This window comes from Sus scrofa, chromosome 5 (assembly GCF_054392235.1).
Source record: "Sus scrofa isolate SSC_HxYL_T2T_F1_AM1 chromosome 5, Sscrofa_HxYL_maternal_Yorkshire_Landrace_v2.0, whole genome shotgun sequence".
NCBI classification, from domain to species: domain Eukaryota; kingdom Metazoa; phylum Chordata; class Mammalia; order Artiodactyla; family Suidae; genus Sus; species Sus scrofa.
The window spans coordinates 48,219,874-48,241,375 of record NC_139387.1 but is presented as its reverse complement, the minus strand read 5'-3'; the positions used below and the strand labels follow the sequence as shown (position 1 = coordinate 48,241,375).

Here is a 21,502-nt window from a genome sequence, read left to right as displayed (position 1 = left end):
TCTTGACCTAAGTGTCAGCTTGCCACAAGGGCTGGATTCTTAACCCACAGAGTGAGGCCAGGGATAGAACCTGAATCCTCACATACACTGTGTTGGGTTCTTAACCCCCTGAGCCACCATGAGAAGTCTAAAAATGTTTTTAAAAATGTTTTCTTGGTAATCTGGTAACTGGGATTATATTCTTTTGTATCCTACCTTTAGCACATCATAAGTTTGAGTAACAGGGTAACGCCCACCAGCAAAATCATTTTCAACCAAGTGTAGATTGTAGACATATTCAGGAACACTGCTAGTTCGGTGAAGATTTCCTGCAATCAAGCAATATGAAAATAATGTAAGTGAGCCAATCACTCAAAAAAGACTGTATAGCAATAGTATATTTTAAATTTAAATAGGTAAAGTCAATGACAGGTACTGGATTTATAATAGTGTTTTTTAAATTCTACGTTAACATGACCCTTGGATGTGGCAAATGGTTGCAGGTTATCACAACATTCTTCACAAGCTTTTCAAAATAAAAGCTGAATTAAAAAATCTTAATTTTTTTTTTTTTTTTTTTGAGGAAGGGGAAGAAAGGAGAGAAGAGATTTTCACAAAAATCTAAAAACATTTGTTACAATGCTGAAAAATTGGGAATCGCTCAACTGGCTTAGGTGGTCAGTACTATGAAAGTTCAGTTTAAGTCAGAGTAGGAACTCTGAGGCTTCCCAAGAAGGACGTAGGCGAAGGCAATAAATATAATGGGTTGGTAGGGTCAAAGAAAACATGGATCAGCTTGACAAAGACCAACCCTGGGCCTGAGGCACTTGGCAATGTGAGAGTTAGGCAGGAAAGGGAATCAATTTCTGCACTACAAAGGAATCCATCAATGGCTCATTCTTAATTTGGGATCTAACAGTCAGCCCACCTGCAGACACTGCACAGGAGGCAGCCCTTCCTGCTCAGCTTCGTGGGGCCTGCAGGGAGTCTCAATTGAGGTAAATCTTAAAATGCTCCTCTTTGAGGAGGGGGCAGCAGAAGATGGGGTTGAGATGCTCTTCTACCTGCTTTATCCTTCCTCCATCTTTTTATTTGTTCTTTTGTAACCACCTACTGCCTTACTAAAAACAAAAAACAAAAAAAACAAAAAAACAAAAAACAAAACAAAAAAAACAGCTAATCAAAGTAACTGACGATCTCTAAAACCTAGGTAACTTCTAGTAACCAAAATTACTCTCACAGAGCGTTCTTTTATAAATCAAAGGAAAAAATAAAATACTCATTTAACTCTTCTAGGCTTCAGAGACGTGTGAAAGATGTTGGGAATAAAACAGAGAGACCCTTTCCAATACAATTGGAACATACCAACATACTTTTCCAATAAATTGTTATTGAGTCTAGTAATAAATTCACAAGTTCTTTTGAGACTAAAATAGATTCACAAGTTCTTTTGAGGGGGAGGGGGAATGGAGAATGTTGTTGTCAAAAAGCTGAAAAGAACGAATCCATCCCAAATTTTGTTTGTACATGTGTCTTATTTCCTGAAGCCAAACAATCTGGCTGGTACACAAGTTTCAGGCCTCAAGGGGTCCTGGGCGAGGCAGCTGCAGGCTTGTAACTGTCACCTTAAAGACCAAAGGAGTTGAGCTAAGCCAGGCATCTCCTGTTTCGAGGGGCCTGATTTCTTCTCAAGGATTAGCAAAAGGTCAGGCAGCCCCTTAATTTTTAACCTCAATAACAGAGGATGCCTGGAACTTGGACACTGAATGAGGGAAGGAATCTTCTGTACAACCCCACAGCAAAAGTTGTGAAAGGCTTATGGACTCAGCTCCCATTGCCTGCCTGAGGTTCCTGCTGAGGCTGCCCAGGCTGTCTGAAGCCCCCACCGCTGGCCCCACAACTTCTCTCACCCCACCCCCATCCCAGGCTAACAGGGAGGCAGGGCTGCAAGGGTCCTGCTGGTGTGGGAAAGGAGGCTAAATGTTTAATTTACATTCTTTAACTCACATTGTTGCTGGTGGTGGTAAGGCTTTTTAAAACAACTTGGATAACTCCTTACATTTCAATATTACTTTTCTTTAAGGAGCTCAAATTATTTTATTTTTCAATATTCTGTGATGCAGAGTTAGCTATTATCCTGTCCCTTAATAAAGAGGAAAACTTAAATTACTTGCTTTAAACTGGAAAGAGATTTAATATCAGATTTGACCTCTGGGTTCATCCTTCCACAGATCTCTGCTATTTGACTGCATGTGTTTCTTCTGAAACTGCCATTTATCAAAGACTTGGAGAGTTATTATCATAGTTGTTGATATGAGAACCCCAAAACAGTCATTCTCATTCTCTTTCCTCTAGAACCTTTACCTGGGCAACTCCAAATACTCTATGAATTTAATTCTTTATTTGATGACATAAATCCTTATAAGGAAGCTTCTTCAGTTTTCAAACAAATGAACTGATACTGGGTTCCTAAAATAACTACAAGGTAGTTGGTAAGAGGGAATAAAACAGGAATAGATTTTTATACCATGGACTCTTGTGCAAGAAAAGCTGTGACTCCTGATATTTAACCTGCTGGATGTGTCAATAAATAGAAGTTTCTCTGGTTAAAAGGCCAATATTAAACAACAAATAATGCACATTAATTTGCCTAAGCAATCATGAGTTTGATATAAGGACAGTGGATCAATGAATTAGCAGCTGTGTTCTAAGATTTTTTTTATCTTTTGGGCCACCTTGTTGCATATGGAGTTCCCAGGCCAGAGATCAGATCTGAGGTGCAGTTGCAACCTACGCCACAGCTGCAGCAATGTCAGATCCTTCACCCCACTGTGCTGGGGCCAGGGATCAAACCTGTGTCCCAGTGCTCCAGAGACACCACCCATACTGTTGCGCCACAGTGGGAACTCTATGTTCTAAGATTTTAAAGAAATTTTGAACTGGGTGGAATTAAAAAATAAAAAGGAAAATATTAATCAGGATGGAAACTAATCTCGTAAGGAAAGCCATTATTTTCTGTTCAACTAGAGAATAAAATATATAATTATTGAAAATATAAAATAACTCAGCTATGGCCTTCTTCAAAAATAGAAATAAGAAAGTAACGAAAGAAAGATTCTTTGTGGCACAGCTGGTTAAGGATCCAATGTTGCTGCAGCTGTGGTGCAAGATACAACTTGGCGTGGCTTCAGTCCCTGGCCTAGGAACTTCCATATGTCATAGGTGCAGCCAAAAAAAAAAAAAAAAAAAAAAAAAAAGCAGCAAGGAGTTCCCACTGTGGCTCAGCAGAAACTAATCTGACTAGCATCCATGAAGATGCAGGTTCAATCCCTGGCCTTGCCCAGTGGGTTAAGGATCCAGTGTTGCCGTGAGCTGTGGTGTGGGTTGCAGACGTAGCTCAGATTTGGCGTGGTTGTGGAGTAGGCCAGTGGCTACAGTTCTAATTTGACCCCTGGCCTGGGAGCCTCCATATGCCGTGCGTGTGGCCCTAAAAAGACAAAAAAAAAAAAAAAGCAACAAAAACATATTCATTCAGGCACATCCAGCTTCAAATAAATCCAACATAAAAATCCATATTTTCTCACATGGAAAATTAAGGAATGATTATATTTCAAAGGGTTTGTTTACATCACAAAAAGAAGTAGGTATTTTCCCTAAACTGAAGAAATCTGTGGACTTGGTCTGGCACCTCCAAATCTACCACTTTCTGTGTGTCTGGACAAATCACTTAGATTTATTTCCCATAATTTTGCAGAGATACTGAGAGAGAGGTCTACCTGAGAAAGCAAATTGTAAGGCAAAAATGAGATATGGTCTTAAAATAAAAAATTTAGGTCACAAAATTTGTTTTTTCCACATATTTTCATGAATTAATCTATTGTAGAAAGAGGGATAAACTGGTTTGTAGGCTTTAATTTACGCTGTGTTGTATCTCCAAGTTTTTATTCTTGTAATTTTACCAGTGATATAGAATTTGGCTTTTTGTGGTTATTTTTGATTGACCCAGCCACTGAGGATGATCATAATGACATTATTATGGTTTTAGAGGCCATTCATTTCACTTACCAGTGCATAATGTGCTCTTGCTGTTTCCTAAAGAAGATGATGATTTATAGGGAATATTTCAAATTACTGTTGACTCAGGCAACATGATCTAAACCTTTTCTTCTAAGAACACTGTGGATGTCAATGGAGCCCATTTAATGGGAAATGAAGGAGGTAGTTACAGAACTCCAACTTCCTCAAATAACAAGCAATTCAGGTCAAAGCGACTGTGGGAGCAGGGTTGGAGTTGGGAGGCTGAGAGTGAGGGGAGTTGGTTTGATGGTAGAAGAATTCCAAATTGCTCAGGAGATAGCAGACGTGTAGACCCCACAGAACGTTATTTTCTCCCTTTCCAAGTCAGAATGTTAATCTGCATGATGTGATTGATCCCTGAGCAGCTGTTTTGTAGGAAAATATCTTCGTTTCTGGTCATCTACGAAAATATTGTCCAAAATAATGGAATATTTTTAAGGTTAAAAATAGTAAATTAATTTCCATAATCAGTTCTTTCTTTGTAAGTTTTGTGACCAGCTTTATTACCTAATTGGTTAAATTTGATACATTTATGAAATCAAATGGACAAGCCTCTTTTGTGACTCCATTAACAATATCTGGGCTAGTTTAAAACATCAACTACAGCTTACCTTAAGGTATGTAGATGATAAGAGAAATGCTAAACAAACAAGACCTTTAAATTATCTGCTTATATTAGAGAGAAGAGAGTAGTATTCGCATTCAGAAAAGCATCTTTTCTTTCAAGTCCCTAGCACTCTGAGAAGGGTTAAAAACAGATTTGGTTCACTCTAAGCTCTAAAAGGGGAAGGTGTAGAGATGGCAGTAGGCAGTATAACAGGTATGGTTAAACGTAGGCATAGAAATCAGTAGGTGTTCACAACCGCTACTGATTTAAATGCTACACTTAATTGTGCTCACAACCACAAGCAGCTGCCTTCACAGTGTGGATTCACAATGGTCTTTTTGATGGAAAGAGACTCCGGAAGTCTGAATGCTATCGTCTTTTATTTGGTCTTTCCACAGCAACCTCTGGGCAACAACAGCTCTTTTCCTCTGCATACCTTAAAAAGATTTAACTTGGTCCAATAAAGTAAAACTGGGGACATGTTATTGTAGGTGAGACATGACATCTTGAAACTTTTAGAAGGAATCTGTATAGCAATTCATATTTAAATAGATCCTCAAAATCATTTACTAACAAAAGGAGGTACTTAAAACATGAAATATGCTGGGACCATAAACAAGGACTCCTGAGTTGGTGAAGGATTTTTTTTGCCTGCGTGGGCATATAACATGAGTTCATTTCCCTGGACTTAACTTTTTTTAAAAAATTCTTTTATCTTCTACTTTTACTTTCTAAGAAAAATTATCAGATATTAATGGAAACCAAAATTCCACAACTCTGCATACAACTGACGTAAGCACTTGCTCAGGCTGGAAGACAAGCGGAATTTATTCTTTAAAAAACCGTGAGGGAGGTTCCCCATTGTGGCTCAGCGTTAATGAACCCTACTAGTATCCATGAGGATGTAGGTTCCATCCCTATCTGGCATTGTGGACAGCTGTGGTGCAGGTCACAGAGCTGGCTTGGATCTGGCCTTGTTGTGGGCTGTGGCGTAGGCTGGCAGCTGTAGCTCCAATTCGACCCCTAGCCAGAGAATTTCCATATGCCACAGGTGCAGGCCTAAAAAAGCAAAAACAAATTAATAAATAACTAACTGTGGGAAGAATTGTCTTAAAGCAGATTAAAGCCTATAGTGTTTTGCAATATTGAAAAATTAACAAAAAGTGTGCAGTGCTCTAAGTGACCAGTTAACCAACAATGAGAAACAACTCAGTGTATTGAGTGAGTATAAATGTGTAAATGCTGGCTGAGTTCTCACAGAACGGAATATGCCAGGAGTCAGTGTTGGTGGTACAGCAGTGAGCACAGCTGACTGCTAAGAAAGTTGAATGTGCCAAGGATGGGCCAACTCTCCTTGCAGAATGGATCACACACTCCATGTGTCACTGTGTCAAATGGTCAATGGCTATCACCTACTAGCCACCAGAAGTCCTGATTTTTCAGGAGCCCCTTAAGCAGTTTATGACGTCAGTTTATGACATTTTGGGGGTAATCCTCAAATTATTGCTTTAGACAACCACGAAACATATTAAAAAGGTCCTTTTATATTGCAGGTGTCTATATCATGTACTTTGAGTAGCCAGAATATGCGGTTCTAAAATGTGTGACTATAAACTGGTAATTTAGTACTAAATTGATACATCTTGGAAGTTTCCAAATCTATATTAATTCCTACAATTTATCTCCTTATTTTGGCATTCCTGCTAATTCATTTGCTAAGCTATCTCATAATGATTACTTGTAAGATTTCACAACCACAATGACAAAGCACATTACACTCACAATGACACAAAAGAGTCAAAAAGATGAATTTATAGAACTTACAAATTGAATTACTTTGTTGTTTAAAAAAACTCAGTTTTTTGTAATGACTCTCAAGTCTCCCTCTCACTGGCCAGTGTTAACCTCTTCTCTCCCAACGGATTCCCTTCTTTAAATCCAACAAAGCTGCCAAATGTATTTTCAGAAAACCCCTGCATTTTTCATGTTTCTTCCCTGCTGAAATATCTTGTGTGACCACAATGTTCAAATATTTACCTTGCATTCAGTATCTCCCTCTATACTAAGAGGAGGAAGACGGATGAGGGAAGGCTGCCTATACAAGGGCACAACTGAACTGAGTTTTGAGGGGCTTGTAAGAGTTAACCCTGCCAAGGGGAGGGAGGGAGCACTGAGGGCAGTAGGGGTAGGGACAGGAATTCAAGCAAGATAAGCCTGGTTGGGTTGGGGAGTGGTGGTGATAGGACAAAAGTTTGAGAAAATGCAGGCATCGGATCACGGAGAACCGGAATGCCATGTTGAATGAAGATTTTACTCCTGTAGAGAACAGCAGGAAACTGAATGAATATGAATCATATTCATTTGATGCTCTAAGATTTGAGAAAGTTTATTACCTAGGTGGAGAATGGACTGGAGTGAGGCCAGATTAAAGCAAGAAGAGGTCTTATTTTCCAAGTAAATTTTTACCTTGTTGACGTAAAGAATCACATCTTTTTTTTTTTTTTTTTTTTTTTTTTTTTGGCTTTTTAGGGCTGCACCTGAGGCACATGGAGGTTCCCAGGCTAGGGATCTAATCAGAGCTGTAGCCACTGGTCTACGCCACAGCCACAGCAATGCCGGATCTGAGCCAAATCTGCCACCTACACCACAGCACACAGCAAAGCGGGATCCTTAACCCACTGAGTGAGGCCAGGGATTGAACCCGCAACCTCATGGTTCCTAGTCGGATTTGTTTTTGCTGTGCCACGATGGGAACTCCATATGTGGATTTTGATGTAGGATACCACCAGGGAACTCCCATGTGAATTCTTTTTTATCTTTTTTTTTTTGTAATTACAGTTGATATACAATGTTTCTTCAAGTTCTGTTGTACAGCAAAGTAACCCAATCACACACATTTCCCTGTGCTGTACAGTAGGGCTCCACTTCCCATCCACTCCAAATATAACAGTTAGCATCCAAAAACCACCCCCCAAATGCCCATCCATCCCACTCAGTCCCCCTTTCCCCTTGGGAATCCCAAGTCTACTTTTAATGGTAACTGTGAGCTGGGTTCTCAAGTGCTCAAGGTTTATTGTTTCTTAATATGCATTTTCATTTAAGTCTACATATTGATTGGGCCCCTAGCTCATCTTTAAGCATTTCAGTTAGGAATAGAGGAATTGTTTTCATGCCCTATATTCAGTCACCATTAATAGTATTTTTCTTTTAGCCACACCCGCAGCATATGGAAGTTCCCAGGCCAGGGACAGAACTCGATCACAGCAGTAACTAGTCACAGCAGTGACAACACCATATCCTTAACCCAAAGAGTCACCAGGGAACTCCACCATTAATGGTATTACACAAAAAAGATACACAATAGATTTTTTTTTAATAATTCTAAGAGGATCTGAAATTCTGCTTATTGTTCTTACCCTAACAAGTCAGAGGAGTGAGATGGCTCACTCTAATACAAAGGTTAAGTTTTCTACGAATTGTGTCTATTCCCACTGCCTTTTACTGTTTACTTCCCCAGAAAGAATATGGTATTTATATCTTCATACATTTGTGTACATGACAAAAATCACTGGATTCCAACATTTATCTCAGAATTGTGTAATTTAAAATTCTTGAATGTCATCTGAGATGGAACCAAATGATCTTATTAGATGCCATAGTAATCAAGTCTGATTTATAAATTCCAAAGGTTTTAGCAACATATTTATTATATTTCATTATTATCATAGATGGTTTGCCAATAATATGCTTGTTCTCTCAGAAAAGAAAAAAATAAAGCTTTTAATAATTTCTGTTGATCAGACCAGAAATTCAATTGGAGTGTAAAATTAATGTTAACTTACTTTAATACATGGTAAAAATATTTAAAGCTAATATCTAAAACAACACTTCAGGAGAATGAGCCAATGTGAGCAACAAATACCTAGAATATCTAATTCAAGTGGGCTATCCTCTGCTGCCATGATTGGAACCACTAGCACAGCTATAGATAACATTAACACAGTCTTTTAAAGTCTACTTGAACCGTTCTCTTCTCTTAAGGTAATATCCTCCATCTTATCTGGGACACATAGATCAATGTACTTTTATAATCAAACTCTGTAACAGTTCCGTTGATTTTCTGTTACACTCTCATTCAAGACCTTATCCATAAAAGATATGTTTTCACCATTTCTAAGGGTAGGGAGTTAATTTTTCTATACTCACCATGTTAGTATTCTATTTCTTTTGACTAATTATAATCACAAGAATTAAGAAAACACACACACACACACACACGCCCCCTCATTGCAACTGATCTGCTAGACACTGGGCTAGATTAGGCAGATATGCTGGTACATTAAATCAGGTGGCACTACTGACACTTTGCATTCCCAGCAGCATGGCCATGTACCTGCCACCCCACCATCTAACTTTTTTTCCATCTCCCCGATTTTTTCTACTTTCTAAATGACTAGTCACCCCACTCCCGAAATTTCTTCTTCCTGGAATTCCTTTTTGGCAACAAATAATTCATACGGGATTTAAACAATGCTAACTCACCTCCCCGGAAATACCTATTAATTGCCTTTTTTGCTACCTTAGCCAATTTTCAGTCCTTTCTCCAGAATTCCTTCTAATCACAGATACATACAACATCTTGGCCAGGAAAATAATTTAAGTAAATGGCATGCCCCAAGTTTTTATGGTAGATTTCCAAAGAAGCTGCAAATTTTATTAGGATATTGTTTGTTTTGTTTTATAAAAGTATTACACACAACAGTTTAAAATATGACTTTCTTCCTATGCAGGCACCCAAGGGGGAACTATGTAATAAATAAAGCAGTAGTACTTTCAAAGGAGTAATAAATAGGAAATGACACTAAAGATTTTTCCCTTTGCTAATACCTGCAATTCTTAAATGTCGTCTATGTGATTTTTATAGAATTTAAAAAATTTCCTACAATACAGACTCATTTCATAATGCTTCTATGCACCTCCTTTCCACCCCCTGTACCTCCCAAGAGTTACAGCTAACTTTAAAATGTTTAGCACAATTTATAACAACCACAAAGTTAAGAGAAATTTACAATGAAAACCACTCACTTACATAAAGGCATTAGGGAGAAGTTGATGGGTTAAAGACACTTGCAGGGTATTTATCAACAAATCAGTCCCATTTATCTCATCTCTGTTTTCAGCAGATTATCTGATGCCTCAATCTTACAGGTATGTCAACAATTCAGAATTCTTCAGGGCCCTGGAGCTAATAGCAGTTAACACCAGGGTCCTTTCTTCCTGGAATTTCTTATGTTGATACAGGATTCTTTCCAGACCCGCACAGTTTCAACAACTGCCTGTCTGTTTCAACTTTAGAGACAGGATAGTAACACCGGAAATAATAAAAACAATACTCACAACCATAAGGAACCCCCAGACTCTTTTTCAAAGAACTTTAATTAAACAACATCCACAAACCACCCCTGGTAATTGTTCCATGGTGTGCTAATGTTAAATTCCTTTGAAGCCAATTTCCTCTTTGAATCTCAGAAAGCTGAGTAAGTAGGTGTTGTTTGTTGCCTTATCTCTCTGCCTGACTTGCACTTCTGTGTAGGTTGCTGAGTGTATTTAACTTACTGAGAAGCTCCTGTTGTAATAAAAATATTTCAAACACTTTGTTCCTTAGTTGGACTTAGGCAGTTGCCTTGAGCATTAGAGCAGAAGCATCACGGCAATGCCCTCTGTTCTATCATTTGTGAACTAGGAAATATTCCTGCTGTTCCCTCCTAGAATGCTCTTTTAGGCAGTTGCCTTGAGCATTAGAGCAGAAGCATCACGGCAATGCCCTCTGTTCTATCATTTGTGAACTAGGAAATATTCCTGCTGTTCCCTCCTAGAATGCTCTTCTTCCAGCCCCTTTCTCTCCTATGTCCATCCTACTGAATTTTTGAGACCTAAAATCCCAATCCCTTCAAGAAGCTTTTCAAATTTCCTTCAGCTAGTAGTCTAACTCATACTACTAAACTCCATCATTTGTTGGCTGTTCTTCTTTTGAGTAGCTTACCATTGTTTCCTTGATAACACTTTTTTTTTTTCAAAGAGGGCAGTTTCCTTCTACAGACTTTAAACTCCATGCTTTAAAGCAAAGAGGCTGTATGTTTAATTCAGCATCTGCATAGTGCCCTGCATGAAGAATAGACTCACTTGATAGTTTTTGAATTCACCAAGCAACATGAATGCACCATTGTTGAGAGGACAAATCACGTGAGGGCTTGGGACTAAGTGTCCAATAAATGTTGGACACGACACATTCTTCATACATAAAATGGCTCCTCATATCTATCTCATATAATTGTTTTAAGGATATAATGAGATGCAAATATATTCCTGAACCGGGTTAGGCACATAGTAGATGTTCAGCAATGCTCCCTTTCCTTCTGTTCATTCCATGCATTTACTTAATAGCTGATGTCTGGCTGCTCTTCCTGGCTACCCATGCTCTTCCTGGCTACCCATTCTCAGAGGGTAGGAAAGAATATTTAAGGTGCAGCTCTTGTGTCCCCCATGCAGAAGCAGCTAGTTTGGCTCTAATTTAGCACTGGACCTGCACAGACTAAAGGGGTACAATGAACTTGCTGGTCAAATGTTGGACTTGGTTGTCTCACAGCTAAATTTTAGGTTCGTTTTTTCCATGTGCCGTGGCACTTCTGTGTCATTGAGACCTTACCAATCTCTCAGAACTATCTCAATTTTATTTAAAGGAAAATAGGAAGGGGCTATAAGGGGCTTAAGATCTAATAAAAATCCCATTTCATATTAATTACCAAAAAGCTTAACAATATAACTGATGAGTGGTTTAAAAATTCAGGCTTGGAGTTCCCATCCTGGTGCAGTGGTTAAGGAATCTGACTAGGAACCATGAGGTTGCAGGTTCGATCCCTGGCCTTGCTCAGTGGGTTAAGGATCCGGCGCTGCCGGGAGCTGTGGTGTAGGTTGCAGACGCGGCTCGGATCCCGCGGGTTGCTGTGGCTCTGGCGTAGGCCGGCGGCTATAGCTCCGGTTGGATCCCTAGCCTGGGAACCTCCATATGGCGCGGGAGCTGGCTCTAGAAAAAGACAAAAGTAAGTAAGTAAGTAAGTAAATAAATAAAAATTCAGGCTTGCAGAATTCCCGTTGTGGCTCAGTGATAGGAAAGGATCTGGAATTGCTGCAAGGTTCGGTGTAGGTCACAGATGTGGCTCGGATCTGGTGTGCTTGTGGCTGTTGGCATAGGCAGCAGGCGCAGCTTCGATTCTACCCCTAGCCTAGGAACTTCCATATAACAAGGGTGCGGCCCTCATATTAAAAAAAAAAAAAAAAAATCAGGCTTGGGATTTTAAATACTACCAGTTGCTACAAAATCAGGCTTGGGAGTTTAAATACTATCAGTTGCTGGAGTTCCCGGCGTGGCGCAGTGGTTAACGAATCCGACTAGGAACCATGAGGTTTCGGGTTCGGTCCCTGCCCTTGCTCAGTGGGTTAAGGATCCGGCGTTGCCGTGAGCTGTGGTGTAGGTTGCAGACGTGGCTCGGATCCCGCGTTGCTGTGGCTCTGGCGTAGGCCGGTGGCTACAGCTCCGATTCAACCCCTAGCCTGGGAACCTCCATATGCCGCGGGAGCGGCCCAAGAAATAGCAACAATAACAACAACAACAACAAAAAAGACAAAAGACAAAAAATAAATAAATAAATAAATACTATCAGTTGCTACTTAAAATCTGTGGGAACTTGAGTGTCACTTAACTGTTTAGTTTCCTCATCTGTGAGATGGGGATTAAAGGACTACCTCACAAGCTTTTTTTTTTTTTTTTTTTTTTTCCCCTAGAAACGTAAATAACACAATGAATGCAAATCATACAGTCCAATTCCTGGCACATAGAAAGCACACAAGTACATCAACTATAACCATTAAATATCTTCTCTTTACCCTTTAAGTAATTAAGTCTTGATTGCCTGATTCTTTTACACAAAGGGAAAACAATAGAGCCTCCCAAGGTCGGCTGTTTTAACTCTCTGATCTGGTCTGCAAGCATTTTTCTTTTTCCTTATAGGCTCTACATTTACCATTGCCCAGGTTAACTTCCCAGAGAAACAGTTCAACACTGCAGGAAATAACAAAAAACCCAATTTAATTGTTCAATTTCTTTCCCCTTCTCTTTTCCACAATAAACTTATAATACTTTTAAAATGAAAAAATAAACACCTAATATAAGGACTACTATTTTTTCAAACTCGTTCACCTCCAAGCTTAATTTTTTTGGAGATACCAGCGCTGTGCTTACAAGTGCGTTGGTAGGGCGCAGCGAGGCGGGAGGGGCTGCTGCTGGCGGGGCCAAAGTCCCCTTTCTTCTCCTCCTCCTCATCCGCGGGGTGGTGTGATTGTTCCCCAGCCCAAAGCCTCCTACCCAATCTTTTCATTTCCTAGATCAACCACTCGCTCCGTACACTGGGTGGAGTGCCCCCAGGTACCTGGGCGAGGCACCACAATCCCAATATACAGCTTGCAGAAAACCAGTACTTTCAGGTTTTCTTTTTAAAAAATATTTATGGGGGTCATAGATCCTTTAAAATTTTAAATAAAAGCTAGAGGCACTTTCTTCCAGAAAAATGAACATACCACATTTCTGCACAGAATTTCAAAGTGTTTACAGACTCTCAGAGCCTACAGATGAAGTCCCCGGGGTGGGGGTGGAGGGCTTAGGGAAGCAGGTTAAGGGAGGGGTGAAAATCTTGGACTGAATTCTTTCCATACATACATATGCATTTAATAGACATAGATGACAAGGGTGAGTAAGAGGTTATTTTTAAAAAAGAAGAATGCTTTCCCCAAGTAAGCTGGTCTGAGTCTGAAGGCGCGACAGGTCGTACAATGGGCTGGCGAGCAACAGGTGGGCAGAACACCAGGTCTCGCACCTTCAGTAAGAAGGGAGTCCAAGCAACTGGGCACTGAGGGTGAGGAAGGAGTAGGGAATGGGTAAAAGGCACGGTGAGAGCGATGCAGAAGGCGGCAGGGCTTTACTCACCGTTGCCCACGAAATTGCGGCCCTTCCGGGCCAGGGTCTGCTGCACCTGCTCCTGGATCCGGAGGCTCTTGACCGCCTGGCCGCTGCGACCGCTGCTTCCTGCCAGCTTCAGCTTGGCCTCAGAGGGCAGGGCCAGGCTGGAGCTGTCCAGCTGCCCCAGGATCTGCTGGCCCAGGACCGTCCGGATGTAGCCGCACTCAGCCGGGGAGCCAGGGGCTGCCATGGGGCCGGAGAGGGCGACCGAGCCGCTCGCCTGCTGGAGACCTGCAGGGGAAGCTGCTGCGGAGTCCCGGGCACTGGGCGCGAACCCCGCCCCGCCGGCCCAATCCCGCCGGCCCAACCCCACCGTCCCAGCCCCTCCTCCGGCCCCGCCTCCCCGCCGGTGAGAGGCCAGAGCTCCCGGGAGCGCGGCCTGGGGCGCCAGGCGCCCGGCCTTCACCCGGGAACTGGGCGCGGCTCCAACCGGGCAGGCGCACTCGGCTGGGGAGTGGGGGGCAGGCCGGCCGCGCGCGCCGACACCTGGCGAGATGAACTCACCGCAGGGAAGCGGGAGAGGGCTCAGTCCGCCCCTGGTCGTGCACACTCTCCAGGTCACCTTGGATCCTGCGGGTCCGGCCTGCTACTACTGGCTCTCAATGCCTTGCCGGGCCTCGGCCCTGCCCTACGAATCCTTGTAATTTCCGCTGGATGGACGAAGGACGACCTCCAGGCAGGTGCGCCCTGGAGTCACTTCTGCTCTCGGGCCGAGGTTTGCCTCTGGGATCCCCGAGTGAGTAGTCTGTCTGGTTTGTCAGGCTGTCAGACTGTTCGAAATGTTTCATGGACCTGAGGTGGGAAAGGGCTGTTTGATCAGGCGGACAAGACAGTAGGAGGAAATATGACAAAAAGATGACATGTGTAAAATAAAAACTTTTTAAAATAGGGTTTTTATCCCCCTTAGCACAATTTCGGGGACCGTGTCTTTTTTGCACAGATGCACTCCTAGAAACATATGTTATTCCTCATTGAGAGTTTCGGTATTCTCTTGCATATACACAAATTGTACCCAGCACACTCTCTTTCTCACCCACTCCTCTCTTAGGATCACACCCACATAGAGAAACTCCAATAAGAGGTGCTGGGAAAGAGCACACTTTCAGTAGGTGATACTTTAACAGTCCTTCTAGAGTTGATTAAGCCCTCTTTATGGTAGGCTCTGTGTAGGGGTCCTGCTGGTGGAGCTCTTTCAGTCTTATCTTCCATAAGGTATACTTACCTTGCTATTTAAACGTTTCACATTTAGTTGACTGCTGAGAGCTATGCTCAACAGAAAGAGTCCTTAACCTTAAGGTTTACAACCTAAGCCACTGGTCCTTCTTCCCCGCTTTGGACCTGAGAGGCAGAAAGAAAAACATCTATCCCCAGTATTAAGTAAGATAGCCTTCCCTTTGATTGCTTCGGGTTGTATGTCCACTTTCCTTCAAATCACTCGGTATTTACGGAACCCCATTTATTCAAGTTCGACGTGGCTGGGGAACACAACTCCCCCATTCCCCGTTTTCCTGTGACATACCCTTCTATCTTTACACACACGCTTACTACACAGGTATAAGGCCTTACAGGGAATGAAGAGGCAATCAAGGGGCCAAAAGCCTGGACAACTGGAGTGGTGATAGTTCTGTCACTCTCTCTTGGCTGGCCACATGGCTTAAGTGAAGCCATGTGGATGGTGGTTCTTGGAAGCAATTCCTCCTATCACAGCAGGACCAGTCTTGAGGTAGATTATTCCTTGTAAAGAACTCAATTATATAGCCAGATGTAAAAACTCAAACGTGGTGCTGAGAGTCAATTGAAAAGAGAGATGAGGAGTTCCCGTCGTGGCGCAGTGGTTAACGAATCCGACTAGGAACCATGAGGTTGCGGGTTCGGTCCCTGCCCTTGCTCAGTGGGTTAACGATCTGGTGTTGCCCTGAGCTGTGGTGTAGGTTGCAGACGCGGCTCGGATCCCGCGTTGCTGTGGCTCTGGCGTAGGCCGGTGGCTACAGCTCCGATTCAACCCCTAGCCTGGGAACCTCCATATGCCGCGGGAGCGGCCCAAGAAATAGCAACAACAACAACAAAAAAGACAAAAGACAAAAAAAAAAAAAAAAAGAGAGAGGTGAACTTAAGAAGTGATGGTAGAGAATTCCAACATCAAACTCCCTCTATTCCTGCCCCCTTCTTCTTCCTTTCCCCCTCCCTCTGGCAGCCTTGAGAAAGTGGCTTTGAAAGAGAATTTCAGTACCTGTTCCGCAGGATCAGCTGGTAGATTCCTTTTTTGTGTGTGCCTGCGGGAGTCCTAACTTACAAGGACAGCTCTGCTTCCATCTAGATTCTTCACCAGGAGAGTGGAGAGGAATTTTTCTCATTTATTTGATTGAGCCAAAACTCCATTTCCGTTTTTCCTCTCAAGTTGATTTTTTCATTTTAAGTGTGATGTTGTAATTGACTATTACTGAGCTCGAGGAAGTCTTCTGGGAAGTTGGGTGATTTGACAGGAGGAAGACGGTTAAAAGTGCAACTTGTGAGTAAGGCAGATCTGGGTTCAAATTTTAGCTTGCCCTTTGCATATAGTGTGGCTGTTAGCAAGTTTCTTCACATTTTTAAGCCTCAATTCTTTTACTTGTAAAATGGGAGCAATAAAAGTAACCTGCTGCTGTGAGGGTTAAACAAGTGGTTCATAAGGAGGATTCAATGAATACTTGTTCAATGCTTTTTAACACATATCCCCCTGAGATCCAATTCTGGATTTCCTTACCTCCTTCTGTTCTCTGCTCATATGTCAACTTACCATTTAGATGAGATTCTCCCCCCGCCCCCACCACAGAGTCACTCTCTGTCTCACATCTTTCGTTCGTTTTTCTTCATAGCATTTATTTTCATATTTGTACTTAATTATTTAATTGTTGGTTGTTTCCTGACTGGAATGTAAGCACCATGAAAGCAAGGATTTTGCTTTGTTCACAGCTGTCTCTAGGACTTAGAATAGTGCACATAGTAGACAATAGATGTAAGTTGAATGAATGAATGAGTTATGTATGAAAAAGCACTTAGTATATTACATGGTACTTAATGAGTGCTCAGTAACTGTTAACAATAATTATTTAAGCTTTCAAACTCTTTTGGTAATTTGTTCTCATCTTTTAAAAAATCACAGGAGTTCTCACTGTGGCAATGGGATCGGTCAGTGGTGTCTCTGCCACTCCAGGACATAGATTCAATCCCTGGCAGATCCTGCATTGCCGCAACTGCACTGTAGGTCTCAGATATCGTGATCCCTGGCCTGGGAACTCCGTATGCCTCAGGGTAGCCAAAAAAGAAAATAAATAAAGAAAAAAAAAGTCACATAGTGGAGTTCCCCTGTGGCCTAGCGGGTTAAGATCCAGTGTTTTCATTGCTGTGGCTTGGATCACAGCTGTGGTGTGAGTTCGATCCCTTGCTCAGGAACTTCCACATGCCACAGGCATGGCCAACAAAAAGTCACATAAATACCATGATATATTCTAGGTATTCTATTAATTAGTCATGTAGTAGTCTCTGTAAATAAAAAAACAATCTGAACTGAGATAATTTTTTAATACTTTCAGAATTCAGTGATTCACTAGAACCATCCCTTTGAAAATAAGGTAAACGTAAAAAATAACTAAAAAATAACCTTTGGAGATGAGAATCCCATTGCAATAGCAATAGCTAATTACAGGGTAAGGAGTGAAGACTCTGGAATTATGCCCCAAAATGTAGTCTAGATGTGCTTCTATTCCAAAAGGGTGCATGCCCTGTCATGTTCTTTGCATTTCCTGGGAAAGCTGCCTAGATGACTTCCTAAATTGTGAGCAATCCTTGAGATAATTGCTAAACATAGTTTCTAGCCAACAAATTGAAGCATGGAAATTAAATGCTACAAATACTTTTGCGGTGTTTGGCTGTTCTACAATCTGCTACTTTTTAGTATTTAGGTTCAGTTTTGAAAACTCTTCCATTTCTTTTGTCTTCCATTGACCAACAGAATCTGATAAAAGGAAAAAAAAAAAAAGCAAAACCACAGGAATATTGAAGTGGAATGTAAATAACAGGTAACGATTATCAGGCTACAGTTTCTTCTGCTGGAAACCTGCAATAAAGATTCAAAAATTCTTGAGTTTTAAACTTGCGTTGTTATTTGATTTACACACACTAGCCTTAAAACACAAATCTTGTATTGTTTTCAAACCTATGATTGGCTTCCTCAGTGTAATCTTTATTCTCTTTAACCATGTATAGATTCTAATATGCCAAAATCTAGGAAGTTACTAGAAGACTAAACACAGTATAAATTTTAGGAGTTCCCATCATGGCTCAGCAGTTAATGAACCTGACTAGTGTCTATGAGGATGTGGGCATGATCCTTGGCCTTGCTTAGTGGGTTAAGGGTCCAGCATTGCTGTGAGCTGTGGTATAGGTTGCAGACGCGGCCTGAGTTCTGGCATTGCTGTGTCTGTGGCACAGGCCAGACCTATGGCTGCAATTCGACCCCTAGCCTAAAAACCTCCACATGCCTCGGGTGCAGCCTTAAAAAGACAAAAAAAAAAAAAAAAAAAAAAAAAAAAAAAAATTAGAGCACAAATAGTATTTTAATAGAGAACATTAAAGAACATTAATAACACCAAAATTCTTTGGTTCATATTTAAAAAAATAAACACATTTTCATGAGTATGAAATATTTTCCTGTTACTCTTTGTAGGCTCCTAATATCTATTGCTTTTAAAAGGTGTTTCCTAAATTAGTGTATGAGACCTGGCAGATAGAAAATTTAAAATAAACCATGGATTTTATTTCCTCTTTTAGTAAATGGATATGTTGCCAAGGCAATGATAGCAGGTTTATCATCAGCCACATGTGACAAAACTGGGTCAAGACTGGAAAAGGAAGCTCTAAACACATAGGTGCTGAACACCTCACTCTAAAGGGGGCTTTCAACAGCAGTGAGGGTTAAGGTCTTTATCTTTAATGCAGATGTTCATTTTGTCTGGTCTTTTGAATATATGGTGAATGTGCAGATCTGAAAGTTATTCTTTTTAAAAGACCCCAAATATGGTGTGGGAGGTGGAAACCAGGTGGGCAGCCATGCGGACTGGCAATGAGCAATTTGTTCAGTCAGAGGCTTTCAAGATAGTTCTTTTCATGACTCATGGTCTTGTGTGCGCTCGGTACCATCAGTTAGAACAATTACCTCCTGGGTGGATGACTGTAGCTGCTCCATTGATGGTTGTCAGATTTTTCATTTTTGGCTGGAGAGACTGAAGGGAGGGAGCAACTTGGTCCATTTCCACTATTTATTCTTGGCTTCCTAGGAGACAATGTTTCTCATCTCTTTGTCTCTGCCACAGAACCTTGCAATGAGATAACTAGCAGGTGCTCAATAGGTAAATGAATGTAACCTCTCACCTATAGGCATTTTGATTAGTTTACCTCTGAGTGGGCCAAGGAACACCTGAACAAAAGGAGCTTGGAGGAGGTGGTGTGGCATGAAAAAAAATCTCAAAGTGACTTGAGTGCCTATGGGAGCCCTATGTTAGTGTTTTTAAAGCTTATAAATGTATCAGAGAAATTTGGTATAATTTTTTTTTTATAACTTTGTAGTGGATCTAGCACCTCAGTATCATGCATTGTTTAAAGTTAAAAATTTTTTGCACTATACACTTTTTGAATTGTTCGGAAATCATTTGACTCTAAGATGTTGATTAAGATATGTGTATGTATATTCATTCACGTATAGATTATTTTTATTTTTAATTTGTCTCCTTTTTCCATACACATTATTATTTTTTGCAATTTCAAAAACTGAAGTTTTATATTCCATATAGAAAAATAATACTGGCTTAGATTTTAAAAGCGTTATCACCCACCTATTTTCCCTTCACAAACGTTATCATAAAATGGTATTTTAAAACATCTGCATAAAACAGTAGAGTGATGTAAATAGGTTTTTTAGGCCACACAGAGCTGGACTGGACTGTTGCTTTACTGTGTGACCTTGGACAAGTTACTTAAATTTACTGAGCTTCAAGTTCTTTAATGTGGTGTCTTTCTAAATTGATTTTATTTTATTTTTGCTTTTGAGGGCTGCACTCATGGCATATGGAGATTCCCAGGTTAGGGGTCAAATCGGAGTCAGCCTATGCCACAACCACAGCAATGCCAGATCCGAGCCATGTCTACAAACTACACCACAGCTCACGACAATGCCGGATCTTTAACTCACTAAGCAAGGCCAGGGATTGAACCCACAACCTCATGGTTCCTAGTGGGATTCATTTCTGCTGTGCCATAATGGGAACTCCCTAATGTGGTATCTTTAATATTGGCCTCACAGTGTTGTTAAGAAAATTCTTAGATACTAAATATACTAGTCCTTGTCCATACTTAGGCTAGCATTCAGACTATAGTTGCAAAAAACCTATCCCAACCTTTGAGAGCTTAAAAAGATTTTTTTCCCATGATTTTTGTTGTTGATTCCACAATTCTTCTATGGGTCTTGTGTGGGTTCATTCAGGTGACTGAAGTCAACTGATGACTTGGCTAGGGCTAATTGTCTAAGACAGCCATTCTCCTGAGTCTGGGGCCTCAACCTGTTTGGCTGGAACAGCTAGGTTGGTCGACCCTCTCTTTCCATGTGGCCTCTCGCCCTCCAGTAGGCTAGTTTGGGCTTTTTTATAGAGTGGTCTGAGCAGCATTCTAAGGGAGCAAGAGGAAAAGCAATAGGTTTTTTAGGCTTAGGCTCTGACACTTGCCCAATGTCACTTGACCACATTCTCTTCATCAAAGCAAGTCACAAGAACAGCCCAAAATCAAGGAGTGGTGAAAGAGCCATTTTTTAAGAGAAGGTCATAAAGTTTTATTGTGGCTATTTTTGCTAACCATCTAACATCCTTACTGCTCAATAATCGGTAGCTACATTATTATCATCATTGTTTAGAATTGGCTTATCTCTTTAAGGTTGGCAGAATTTCTTGATTTTGATGGCTGGAAGAATGAATTTATTTATTTTGTTTTAAATTTTTAAAATGATAGTTGATTTACAATGTTCTGTCAATTTCTGTTGTACAGCAAAGTGACCCAGTCACAGACACACAGACACACACACACATATATATACACATTCTTTTTTTTTTTTTGGTCTTTTGTCTTTTTTGTTGTTGTTGTTGTTATTGTTGCTATTTCTTGGGCCGCTCCCGCGGCATATGGAGGTTCCCAGGCTAGGGGTTGAATCGGAGCTGTAGCCACCGGCCTACGCCAGAGCCACAGCAACTCGGGATCCGAGCCGCGTCTGCAACCTACACCACAGCTCACGGCAACGCCGGATCGTTAACCCACTGAGCAAGGGCAGGGACCGAACCCGCAACCTCATGGTTCCTAGTCGGATTCGTTAACCACTGCGCCACGACGGGAACTCCCACATTCTTTTTCTCACGTTATCTTCCATCATATTCTATCACAAGTGATTAGATACAGTTCTCTGTACTATACAGCAGGACCTCATTGCTTATCTATTCTAAATGTAATGGTTTGGATCTACTAACCCCAAACTCCCAGTCCATCCCACTCCCTCCCCCCTCTCACTTGGCAACCATGAGTCTGTTCTCTATATCTGTGAGTCTGTTAGGAATAATGAATTTAAAGGGAAGCAATCTTGATTTACCCAAAATTAGTGGATACATGTAGCTTTATGCCTTTTATATCAGTGTAATTTAAACTCTATTCAGAGAAATCTTGGATATTCTTAGAAATGAAGTGTGGTTAAT

General features: G+C 41.1%; 2 protein-coding genes and 1 long non-coding RNA gene across 3 annotated transcripts in view; 1 reads left to right on the top strand and 2 right to left on the bottom strand.

Annotated features, from left to right (window-relative positions):
• Positions 1–14,012, bottom strand: part of PKP2 (plakophilin 2) — an 84,825-nt gene extending 70,813 nt beyond the window's left edge. The window contains exons 1-2 of the mRNA XM_003126396.6: positions 13,704–14,012; positions 196–308 (exon numbers count right to left, since the gene is read on the bottom strand). Of these exons, the coding sequence (XP_003126444.4) occupies positions 196–308; positions 13,704–13,926 (336 nt within the window). The 5' untranslated portion in view covers positions 13,927–14,012. The remainder of the gene's footprint in view (positions 1–195; positions 309–13,703) is intronic.
• LOC146403351 (uncharacterized) lies at positions 9,343–13,061 on the bottom strand. The gene is made up of 2 exons (XR_014803650.1): positions 10,511–13,061; positions 9,343–10,402 (listed from the first exon to the last, which is right to left on the bottom strand). It is a non-coding gene; the product is annotated as an uncharacterized LOC146403351 (long non-coding RNA).
• Positions 13,925–21,502, top strand: part of LOC106507506 (uncharacterized) — a 420,688-nt gene continuing 413,110 nt past the window's right edge. Inside the window, exons 1-2 of the mRNA XM_085024874.1 lie at positions 13,925–14,068; positions 14,128–14,416. Of these exons, the coding sequence (XP_084881000.1) occupies positions 13,925–14,068; positions 14,128–14,416 (433 nt within the window). The remainder of the gene's footprint in view (positions 14,069–14,127; positions 14,417–21,502) is intronic.